The following is a 12,784-nucleotide window of genomic DNA, read 5'->3' as shown; positions in this document are numbered from 1 at the left end:
ATATTGTAAAGTATTTTCGATTGTTCTCTTTTCCACTGACGCCGTTTAATCAGCAGCAAATTCAGGCTTCAGGAAAAGGTTAAAGCAGCATCAAGCGCTTCGTGTGCAGGGCGCATCCTCTCTGATTTTCTCCTGCTGCAGGTGATTTCCTATTACAGACACAGACTGCTGCCCTCCGAGATACACACGAACACACACACACACACACACACACACACACACACACACACACACCAAAAAGAAAAAAACAAGCTTTTTTTTACAACAGCTTTTGCTTCTTTTTTTTTACCTTAGTGTGATTATTAATTGCGTTTTGTCATAATATTTTATTATTGTTATTATTAAAGCTACTGAGGTCACACTTTACGATAAGGTTCAATAGTTAATGTTTTTCTAACATGAGCAAACAATGACCAATACATCTACTACAGTATTTATTCATGTTAATAAACATTAGTTAATGAAAATAGTAGTTCATTGTTAGCTCATGTTAACTCATGGCGCATTAACTAATGTTAACAAGCATGGACTTGAATGTTAATAATGCATTAGTAAATGTTCAATTATGATTATTAAATGTTGTACAAGTGTTGTTCATGTTAGTAAATGCATTAACTAATGAACCTTATTGTAAACTGTTACCGCTACTGATCTTAAAGGGATACACTCAGTGTGCGAATTATACATTGACGATCAGGGGGTCAACTTTTTCGGTATAGTTTGGTAACACATGCTTTTTTAAATTACATCTAATTTATGAATAAAAATGTACACATTTTCAGTGTTTTGAGGGATATCTTGTGATTTTTTAGATCAAACTACACAATTATGTGTCTAATATTTCTTTTTCACGCTACATACAGATGAGGAAATGTGTTTGGTTAATGCTTAAGATGTCTATCGGTGCTCTAGAACTGCCAGTTTCAGGCTGTTGAACTATATTTTTTCCTAACATCGTCACGATTATGGATTCACAATGGTATAAACCGTTATGGGGAGGGGGGGTCAAATGTATTATAATTTTTTAATTATTAATATTTAATATATGTTGTAATGCTAATTCTTATTATTAAAGAGATGTTTTGATGTCCTTTAGGGGAACCAAGCGTCATCATCCCCCCCACCACCACCCTAAAAAACCCTGTAATTCGCACCCTGGATACACTATAATAAATGTAGGGTTCCACTCTATCGATTTGTGTAACAAGAAGGAGATAACTTGTTTTAAAGTGATGACAGAACAGGCGATTTTGCTCACATTTTAAGATTATAAGAATTAGTTTTTACAAATTTAACTGAATGGAACTTAAAACAATTAAGTCGCGTCCAAAACATCTCAACAATTGTGTTGTTGCAGCTAATTTTAATTAAATAGTTAGAACAAACATTATTCTTTAAGTGTAGTTCACCCAAAACTGGAAGATTCTCTCCTAAATTACTCATCCAGTTTTTTAAAAAAAAAACACAAAAGAAGATATTTTGAAAAATGCTGGAAATCGGTAACCATTGACTTCCATTGTATTTCTTTTCCTACTATGGAAGTCAATGGTTACTAACATGTTTTCAATTATCTTTTTGTGTGTGTGTGTTCAACAGAAGAAAGACAAAGGGGAGAGTAAAGAGTTAGTAAATTCTCATTTTTTGGTGAAACATATTGACCTTTAATATATAAGCTATAAGCTATTAATTATATCAATAACCTATAATAATAGGCCTATATAATGTCGGAAATATTAATATAGCAGAAGCATATGCCATACTGGACAATATTATTTAGAATAACATTGTATTGGTTATTGGATGGATGGATAGATAGATAGATAGATAGATAGATAGATAGATAGATAGATAGATAGATAGATAGATAGATAGATAGATAGATAGATAGATAGATAGATAGATAGATAGATAGATAGATAGATAGATAGATAGATAGATAGATAGATAGATAGATAGATAGATAGATAGATAGATAGATAGATAGATAGTCACTAAACTTTAAATGCAAATATTATTCATAGTGCGTTACGGGTCAGGGGTCAGCCTTTCTAACAAATCGAGATTTCACAAGAAGCGGCCGCCGGTGAATGGGATCCAATGGGAAAATCCTGTCTGGTCCTTCAGTGTCCAATGAGCTGAGATCAGGGGGAGGATCCGCGTGCCGCTCGCACAGAAAGAGACTTCAAGAAACTCTCCTCCAAACAAGATCCTTCTGGATACAAAGATGCCATGTTTGCAGTGAAATTCGCCGTGAAGTAAGTCTGGATATTTGTCGCTGTGGAGTTATGGACGCGCGCAAAGTTCGCGGCGTGCACTGAAATGAGGTAAGAAGACGTGGATGTTTTTAAACGCGTAAAAGTTATGCTAATGCAAAATAAGATGCATTCAACATGTTCAATGTCTTAATAAGCATCCTAGAATGCTGATATGAAGAGTGTACGCGCAGTTCAAATGATCGCATTCCGCTGTAAAACTAGTGGTTTTCTCTCATGCGCGCGCGCGTGTCAGGAGAGAAATGAACGTGCGCTCTTGCTGTTTTCCAGGAATATCTTTCGGGTCTGATGGATGGAAACTTCCTGAAGAGATTGTAGGCCTGAATGGATTTCATGTGTGCGTTTGAAACAAACTCCTCACTGTCATGAAGGTCAGTTCGCCTCAGGCCTCCGCGTAAAAAAAGCACCTCAGGAACATCAGTCGATTTCTGGGAGTTGGCGACGATGGCGGGACGTCTGTGAAATCTTCCCATGTTTATCTTCCCACGTTTGAGTTTGTGTTGTTGTGGATAAGAGAGTGCACTTAATCGAGGGAGTATCTGAGACAGCTGTGAGCGGCCGAGAGCATGAAGGAGAAGTCGAAAAACGCGGCGCGCACGCGGCGGGAGAAGGAAAACAGCGAGTTTTACGAGCTCGCCAAACTGCTGCCTCTGCCCTCCGCCATCACCTCACAGCTGGACAAAGCCTCCATCATCAGACTCACCACCAGCTACCTGAAAATGAGGATAGTCTTCCCTGAAGGTGCGTCAGTTTTTTGCGCATGCATAACAAATTGGATGCGTGTGTATTATGCGTGCGCACGGCATCTGCAACTACACTGAAAATATGTCTGCACGAGCTGAATTTAAACAAATGAAGTTTAGCAATGTTTAACTTGATTTCTGTGTATAATTCAGCCCGAATAAATTGTTTGCGACTACTCACCATAAAGAAATAAACGTAAATACAGGGATTCATTTTTAAATATCCTATATTTATTTTTGGGAAGCTGGACATGCTTGTTTTATTCAACTAGACATGTAATAAAATTGTTACGATTACTATTATTAGCTTATTTATATCTTATTTTTAAAATAAAATAACATTAGCGCTGATATGAATATCTGTAAATGCATGTGTTGATTTTTAAATTAATTTCTGAATTAAATTTTCTGTATTTAATCTGAATTTAAATACAAATTAGGTTGAACATTACTGCATTTAGCTTATTTGTTTACACTCAGCCCATATAAATTATTTGCAACCACTTTTTAAAAAAAATAAAAGGCTAAATCCATTGTATTTAGTGTAAATATTTAGGCGGTTCATTCCGCTGTGGCGACCCCGGTTTAATAAAGGGACTAAGCCGACAAGAAAATGAATGAATGAATGAATGAACATATTTAATTGTCGGAAGCTGAACATATTCGTTTTTATTTAACTAGGCCTGTAATAAAATTGTTAATATTGCTATCGTTTTTTATTGGACTATAATATTTTATTTTCTTGAACTATATAATATCATAAAATAATATTAGCGTGCATATGAATATCTACAACAATGTATATTGTTACGGTTACTTTTATTAATCTATTATTACCTCATTTAAAATTAAATAAGATTAGCGCTCTTATAAATATCTACAACTAGCCATGCAATACAGTGAGTAGTAGTAACCTATTAATAACTTATTCAAAATACTATAATGTTAGCGCTCATGTCAATATCTCTAACCTTAAATATTTAATTTTGGGAAGCTGAACATTGTTGTTTAATTCAACTGTATGCCTGGAATAAAATGGATTACTAAGATTCCGATTATTAGCCTGGTATTCTCTTATTTAAAATACAATAATATTAGCGCTCATGTGAATATCTGTAGCATACAATAATTCATCGTAGAAAGCTGAACGTTCAGCTAGGCCTAGAAATAAAATGTTAACCATTACTATTAGTATTATGATCTTATTTAAAGCGATCTGAGTTATTTGTTTGTAATTAATATTATTAGTAGTATAATTTGTTTACGTTATTAATACATAAATATATAGACAAAAATAAATAAAAGTAGTACGCACTTTGGCATTAAACTGTTTTACACTGTGCTTGTTATCTAACTTGAAGGCCCTTGGAGCATTATTATAGGATTTCTATGGGATTTACATATGCGCACGTGAAATATCTGGCAAAATAAAATAATAATAGCCCAGTTTAAATAAAATAGGACTAATTTGAATGATTTTTTAAACTATAAACACCCTAGCGAAAACAAAGCGGGCTGCAAAGTCGCAGCATATTAAAAATCTTAACAAATATCTCGTCTATCGTGTAGAAAAAGAGGTATTCAGTGAAACACGGACACTCTTTCTTGTTTTTTTTGGAAGCATCGTTTGTGACACTCGAACACAGACTCGGGTTTAATTATGTTACTGATTAATTAGTGATGTTTCCACCTGTTCTGCACGCGTGACTGAAGACGAGCAGCGTTAATTATCACTGTCTGATCAACACTTGACTAATGCGGCACCAAACAAATATTCACATGTATTATTATTATTATTATTATTATTATTATTATTAAATAATAATAATAATAATAATAATAGGATGACTGTTATAATTATCATTATTAGGCTATCATTATTAAATGTGCATGTAACAACAACAGCAATACAATTGATTAAGAATGCAATAATGGGTTTAGTGGATCTGCTGTATCTCTCAGCACGGGTTTACAATATGACAGACATAAATACGGACATTTCATCAAGCTAAACTTCAGTTCTAGGATATTTATACAGCGCTTTTTACAGTAACTATTGCTTCAAAGCAGCTTTAAAGGTGCACATGTTTGCATTACGATCAGTTAAAGCTAAATGCAATCAAATAATATAAGATATTATATATAATCATAGTTAACCTGCAGTTTTATAGCGTATATGTGATGTGTATTTTAATGAAGTGTCAAACTTGTCGCTTGTGTGCGCGTTTAATATCAAATCTACTGACTCTATCGTAAGCATTATTATTTGTATTTTCCGTTTATTCGTTTATATATTAGGCTATTCTGTTTCTCTGTTTTTATATAAGTCTTGCTTATTAATAGGCCAAGCTGTTTACCTCTGAATGAGAAGGATTCGTGCATTACGGGACAAATAATGTATATAATAAATTTTAAATAATAATACATAGTAATAAATAAGAATTAAAATTGCAGGGTTTCACACAATTCCTTAATAACTTTAACACAAATCGATCAAGTTAGCTTTTAATATTAATATTTTAGGTTAATTCTAACATGAAACTATTAAATTGCTTAAAAATTAAGTTATGAATTGTGTTGCTTCAATTCATATCAAGTAAGTAGGCTTGAACAAGCAGCAAAACTCATTTATTGACTATCGATAACATAAGAAAAATAGTTTTTATATATATATATATATATATATATATATATATATATATATATATATATATATATATATATATATATATATATATATATTAATCCTGGCTACTTTATTTGCCTTATATTTATTGTTTTTCCCATGTGGATTACATCAATGTGCGGCAGGTAGCTTTAAAATAAGCACGGTAAAATACACTTTCCCCGTGTAGCTATAGATACCTGACTGCATTTCCCCAGGTGTTTCTCTCATTACGTTGTAAATAAATGTTTTTAAACATACAATGTAAATGAAACAACTCGCCAGGGTTAAAGGTCAGCGAGGTCAAAGTAAAGACAGCTCGCATGTAGAGCTAGAGGAAATGAGACAGTAAAGTTTTATTAGAAAATGAAGGTGGGTTTATGGTGGTTATTTATTGCTGGGCTGTGAAGAGAATCCCTCTGACGGACGCCGCTGTCAGACTCCTATCGCGGAGGCTTTGTTTTCGCCTTATTTATTTTTCGACGTCAGCTTTTATTTTACAGGTTCTGGATGCTGTAATATAGGCTATTTTGGACGTAAATTCTGCTTCATGGCATTTCAGTTTAGTTTAGTTTAAACTTTATTGTCCGTTCTGCTTGACACAAAAAGGAAATTTTTCTTCAACACTGGATTTAGGACAACAATTACAAACATACACCAACGACACAATAACACTTACCAACACAACAACATAGGTTAAAAGTTTAAAAACCAAATTAGTCCCATACACAATACTGCAAATCATACTTGGTAACCACCTCATTTCCTACAAACATTGATCCGGTTTAGAACAACAACTGCCATTGGGATAAATGACTTTTTATAGGCATTTCTTCGTGCTTTAGGAATTCTAAACCTGCGTCCTGATGGTAGCAGTTCAAATGCTGAGTGAAGCGGATGTGTATTATCTTTAAAAATCACAACTGCTCTTTTTTCCATAAAAGAGTCAAATAAAATCTGCAATGAATGCTGTTTGTGACCAGTTATCTTATTTGCCTGATTTATAATTTGCGCTAATTTCTTTTTCTGTTTAAGTGTTGTGTTACCGAACCATGAAACAATATTATATGTGAGAACACTCTCTATAAGTGATCTATATGCCAAGTTTAAAGTCTGTGTACTAACATTAAAACTTCTCAATTTGCGGAGGAGATAGAGGCGCTGACTTGCTTTCTTATAAACCGCCTCTACATTACTATTAAAATTCAATTTATTGTCAATAATTGTGCCTAAATACTTGAAATTTGAAACCTGCTCTACTATTGTTTCGAAAATTAAGATTAAACGAAAGCTATTTATACCGATAATTTATGTATAATAAAAGTGTTTTAATAGCCATATCTATACGAATAAAATACATAAATATACGTGCGCTAGATTAAAATTCCTGCATGTTATACTAAGCCGCGCTGAAAAGATTCAATGTTTGTTTATTTATTTATTTATTTATTTATTTATTTATTTAACAGAAACAGTTGTTTTATGTCAATTTAAAATTTTCAGTCCAACTTTTTAGTCTTGCAAGTTTAACTGAAATATTTATATCGGAAAATCAGAATTAATATTCAGAAATTTAGTGTTATCTACACTCTAAAAACAAACAGGATTATTTCTATTCAATTTAGGGTAAATATCATATAGACAAAACCACTGGGTCAATTTTTTAAATTAAATTTATAAGCCAAAATTTACCCCGACATTTGGATTTGTCCATGTTTTACCCAAATTGGGTTAAAATAACTCATTTTTACATTGTATTTATTAATTCAGATACAAATAAATATTTGATCTATATTTAGATTTTTTAAATCCTATGATGTCCTTTCGGGAAAAAAAATTAAAAAGATTTTCTCTTTTGGATCATTGGCCATTGCGCTTTCAGCGCACATCAATTGTAGTCTTAAATGTTATTTATTTAATTTTATTTATTTACTCTATTATTATTAATATTGTTGTTTTTGTTATTATTATTATTATTATTATTATTATTATTATTATTATTATTATTATTATTATTTAAAAACTTATGTGGTCTTCAATAGCTTAAAGATTAAAAAAAAAATATTGAACCCGTTGTCGAAATTTCCCATAGGCACAAAACTCACAATATACAAAACACCTCTAAAAAAAACAATATCAGACATAAAATACAAGATCCTGACAAAACTGTCTGTCGATCAAACTCTTAATCAAAACTATCTTAATGTTGAAATCTGTTTTAAGTGTTAAAAATATATATATAAATCGCCCATATTTGTGTATAAAAAGCTCCTGCAGTGTGATTTAAAGCGGATTCAGAGGAGTTTGTGTTGTGTGCGTGTGTGAATGCGCTGTTTGAGCAGTAATGTGATTGTTTCTGCTGCTGGATAAACGCGGAGTCCATGTTTGTTTAATATTAAAGTAGAATCCGAGCTTTTGCTTTCATCTGATGTTTGTTTACGTGTGATTTGCATTTCAATAAGGATTGTGTGTGTGTGTGTGTGTATGTGTGTGTCTATGTGTGTGTATGTGTGTCTGTGTGTGTGTCTATGTGTGTGTGTGTGTGTGTGTGTGTGTGTCTATGTGTGTGTATGTGTGTCTGTGTGTGTGTCTATGTGTGTGTGTGTGTGTGTGTCAGACTGTTTGCTTTATCGAGTTTCGCTGCCTGCACGGGACCATCATAAATACTCCTCATTTACATTCACCGTGTTTACAGTCAATTCACAGTGAAAATATTGACTAGCTGATAGTCGGGTGACAGTATAAAGACTATTATTCTTTGTTGTTATTTTTGCTCTGCTTTATTATGAAACGGGTCGCGCATTTAGAGATGCTTTATTTTTGCGATTTGTCGGCTCTTTTTTCGCTTGATGACTGCGTTTTCTCTGTAGGCTTTGATTATTCGTGTGTTATTATAATTATAATTGATGCTATTATTATTAATATCGCCTAATAGCTTACTCTGAAGTGTTTAATGAATATTCCGCAGGTCTTGGGGAATCTTGGGGCCATGTGAGTCGAACGACTTCACTGGAAAATGTCGGCCGAGAATTAGGATCACATCTGCTTCAGGTACACAATCACACACAAAACAACACCTGATTGTAATTATAATTCCTCCTCTTCTTCTTTCTTGTTTCTTCTTTCTTATTTTTTCCCATTCGCTGTTGTAGGCTCTAAAGTTTTTATTGTACGCAGTTATTTAAATGTGATTATGCATTATTTCCATTACTGCATTATGCATTATTAAACATCGAAGTTATTTTCTATGATGCAGAATTTGCACTACAGTTTTATTTAATCGCTATAGCGGTCCAAGTTTCACTTGTTACTTGGCTTAAACTTGACTAAAAATGATCAATGCGTGTACAGTATTTATTAATCATAGTTGAACATTTACTAATGCATTATTAACATCCACATTTATGCTTGTTAACACTAGTTGATGCACCCTGAGGTAACATTAACTAACAATAAATGACTGTATGTACATTAACATGAATAAATACTGTAATAAATGTACTGTTCATTATTTTTAATGCAAGTAACTTGCGTTATTAATAACAATAGTTAATAATTTCCTTAAGTTATTTAGACTTTAAGGAATGCTGGGTTATTTAAAACCAAATTTGGTAAAATATGGCCAAACCCAAACGTTAAAAGTTAGATTTGGTCCTTAAAAAAAAAAATTTAAAAAAAATAAAATAAAATAAAAACAGCAGTTGTGTTAGTCCCTATTACACCCAGGATTTGGTCGAAGCAACCCAGCAGTTGTTGTTAGCCTCAATTGCACTCAGAGTTTTTCACAACTCAAACATTGGGTTCAATTTGGTCCTATTAGCTTAATGAAAAACATTGTAACCCAGCAGTTGTGTTAGTCCCTATCACACCCAGAATTTAGTTGAAATAACCCAGCATATATATTTTAGAAGTGCCACCTACACTGAAAAAAAATTATTCAGAGATGACTCCTTGGATTTACTAAATTTTTTAACGTAAAGTGGTTGTAAACAATTTATCTGTGTTGAATTTAAACAAACAAATTAAGTTGAACAATAATAAACTTAATTTGTTTGTTTAAATTCAAAACAAATAAATTGTTTGCAACAGTTCTGCATGCAACACTTTTTTCAGTGATACTGTTCTGAAGAATTAATACGAAAGCTTGACTGAATCTTAAATCAGATGTAGCTTTTCATCTGAATGTATATATATATATTCTACACACTAATAATAATAATAATAATAATAATAATAGCAGTAATGAGCCTCTGTTTCAATGTTCTCCAGGCTTTAGTTGGCTTCATCTTTGTGTTGGCAAAATAATGTAGGCCTTTATAATACATGTTAGATAATAATGAATAATAATACATGTGTGATGAATAAAAGCTGCAGGGTTTCACACAGTTCCTTCATGTTGTCCCAACACAAGTTAAATTAATCGTTTTTTACAAATGTAGAAGTTAATTTTAACATAATTAAGTTCCCTGAAATCAAAGTTAATTGTGTTGCTTTAACTCATATTAAATAAGTAGTTTGAGCACGCAGCAAAAGTCATGTTCTGACTAACGGTAACATTAGAAAAAAGATCCTGCCTACTGCATTTGCCAATGTTTTTGTTTTTCTCGTGTGGATAATAGAATTTTGTGCGGCTTGTAGTGTGCATAATGAACATAGTTAATAAAAACAATAGTTTTCTAATCATTAATTATGCTATAATAATAATACTAATACTACTAATAATAATAATAATTAATGATGAGCCTCTGTTTAAATGTTCTCCAGACTTTAGATGGCTTCATCTTTGTGGTGGCTTCTAACGGGAAAATAAGACCTATAAAATACATGTTAGATCATAATCAATAGTAATACATGTGTAATAAATAAGATTAATACAAAGTAAAGAATATAAAAATTGCAGTGTTTTATAGAGTTAACTTTAACATAAAACAATTAAGTTGCCCCAAAACAGAGTTAATACTTGTGTTGCTTCAACTCATATTAAATAAGTAGCTTGAACAAGTAGCAAAAGCCATTTTTTGACTAGATAACACAAGAAAAAGGAGTAAAATATACAAATCCTGGCTACTGTATTGGTTTTTCCATGTGGATTATACCATTTTTAGTGTGCATAAGAAAAACAGTTTTTTTCTAAACACTAATTATGCACTAATAATAATAATAATAATAATAATAATATCACCACTGAGCCCCTGTTTGGATGTTCTCCAGACTTTAGATGGCCTCATCTTTTGTGATGTTCCTGATAGGAAAATAATGGCTTATATGATACACATTAGATCATAATAACTAATACATGTGTGATAAATAAGATGAATAAACTGCAGGATTTCACACAATTCCTTCATGTTATCCCAACACAAATCCAATAAGTTAACTTAAATCGTTTTTAGGCTTCTATTTTAAGTTAATTGTAACATAATTTAGTTGCCCAGAAGCAAAGTTAATTGTGTTGCTTTAACTCATTTTAAATAAGTAGCTTGAACAAGCAGCAAAAAGCCATTTTATTTTACTCTATATAACATATAGTTTGCATAATAAAAAAATAGTATTTTCTAAGCTCTAATTATGCTATAATAATTAGTTATATAATAATAATATAATATATAATAATATATACTAATAATAACAGTTGCACTACTGAGCCTCAGTTTAAATGTTCTCCAGACTTTAGATGGTTTCGTCTTTGTGATGGCTCCTGATAGGAAAATAAGACGTATAAAATACATGTTAGAATATTAGAAATAGTAATAGATGTGAGATAAAAAAGATTATTAAATTGCTAAAAAAAAAAAAAAAACTGCAGAGTTTCATAGAGTAAACTTTAACATAAAACAATTAAGTTGCCCCAAAACAGAGTTAATACTTGTGTTGCTTCAACTCATAATAAATAAGTAGCTTGAACAAGCAGCAAAAGCCATTCCTCTGATCATAGATAACATAAGAAAAAGGAGTAAATATATATCCTGGCTACTGTATAATAATATATATATAATAATACCAATATATAACAATTATATAATAAAAACAATAGCACTAATGCGCCTGTGTTCAAATGTTCTCCAGACGTTAGACGGCTTCATCTTTGTGGTGGCTCCTGATGGGAAAATCCTGTACATTTCAGAAACGGCGTCAGTGCATTTAGGCTTGTCACAGGTAAAGTGCACATTTTCTGCTCGCTTTCTAAGCAGGCCTGTCACAATAATCAATATATGGACTTAACACACAACACATGGACACGACCTCAATCATTTCTGCGATGCATTATATATATATATATATACATCACCCATACATAAGAACTGATTTTAGCTGATTGTGCAACATATCTATCTCTATTGGAGGTGTCAGTGTCACTATGGGTGATAAACACTACAGTATTTACTGTATACAGTATATTTACAGTGTATGAGGGTGTCAGACAGCTGAAAATAGATCTGGTCGCAGCCTCTGTTACTCTTCACCCTTGCACTTTTTTTTTGTTAACCTTTATTATTATTTGTTTATTATATGCGTTTCACATTCTGATTCTAGTGCCTCATTATTTAAATGACTTTAATTAAATGAAATATCCTTAAGTAAGTATAATGTGTTCTCTGGAAGAGCATTGTGATGATATTATATTGTCATTCTGGCATTATATAATGAGTGGGGGTCTTAAAATGACAATAATACCCCTTATTGCAATATATTTTGCTGCAATATGTCCTACAACACATAATATACATCATGACAGGCTGTTCGTATTCAGTCTGGCTTTGTTTTCTCGCCCGGCGTCTCTGACTGCAATGACTAAAGTTCATTTTAACAGGTAGAGCTGACGGGGAACAGCATTTATGAGTACATCCACCCCGCAGACCACGACGAAATGACCGCAGTGCTGACGGCTCACCAGCCCTATCATTCACACTTCGTCCATGGTGAGGCCAGCACACACACACACACACACACATACATGCGCACAAATCACTTCATCTTCCCTTAAAACCTTCTGCGTTTTCTTCTAGAGTACGAAATGGAGCGCTCTTTTTTCCTGAGGATGAAATGTGTCCTTGCTAAACGTAACGCAGGATTGACGTGCGGTGGTTACAAGGTGGGCCGCT

The 12,784-nt window shown here is 32.5% G+C and overlaps 1 protein-coding gene across 2 annotated transcripts in view; it reads left to right on the top strand.

Moving 5' to 3' along the window:
* Positions 1-2,199: 2,199 nt before the first annotated feature.
* sim1a (SIM bHLH transcription factor 1a) overlaps positions 2,200-12,784 on the top strand; it is a 37,208-nt gene continuing 26,623 nt past the window's right edge. The window contains exons 1-6 of one of the 2 annotated variants that reach the window (XR_015510223.1): positions 2,200-2,324; positions 2,544-3,014; positions 8,650-8,732; positions 11,748-11,837; positions 12,493-12,601; positions 12,689-12,774. Coding sequence is in view for 1 of the 2 variants with exons in the window: in NM_178222.3 (NP_835740.2) it covers positions 2,840-3,014; positions 8,650-8,732; positions 11,748-11,837; positions 12,493-12,601; positions 12,689-12,774 (543 nt within the window). In the remaining variant the exon portion in view is untranslated. The remainder of the gene's footprint in view (positions 2,325-2,543; positions 3,015-8,649; positions 8,733-11,747; positions 11,838-12,492; positions 12,602-12,688; positions 12,775-12,784) is intronic. The other variant, NM_178222.3, reaches the window with a different exon arrangement.

This window comes from Danio rerio, chromosome 16 (assembly GCF_052040795.2).
Source record: "Danio rerio strain M-AB ecotype USA chromosome 16, GRCz13ab, whole genome shotgun sequence".
Taxonomy (NCBI): domain Eukaryota; kingdom Metazoa; phylum Chordata; class Actinopteri; order Cypriniformes; family Danionidae; genus Danio; species Danio rerio.
This window is presented reverse-complemented; position numbering and strand designations above follow the sequence as displayed.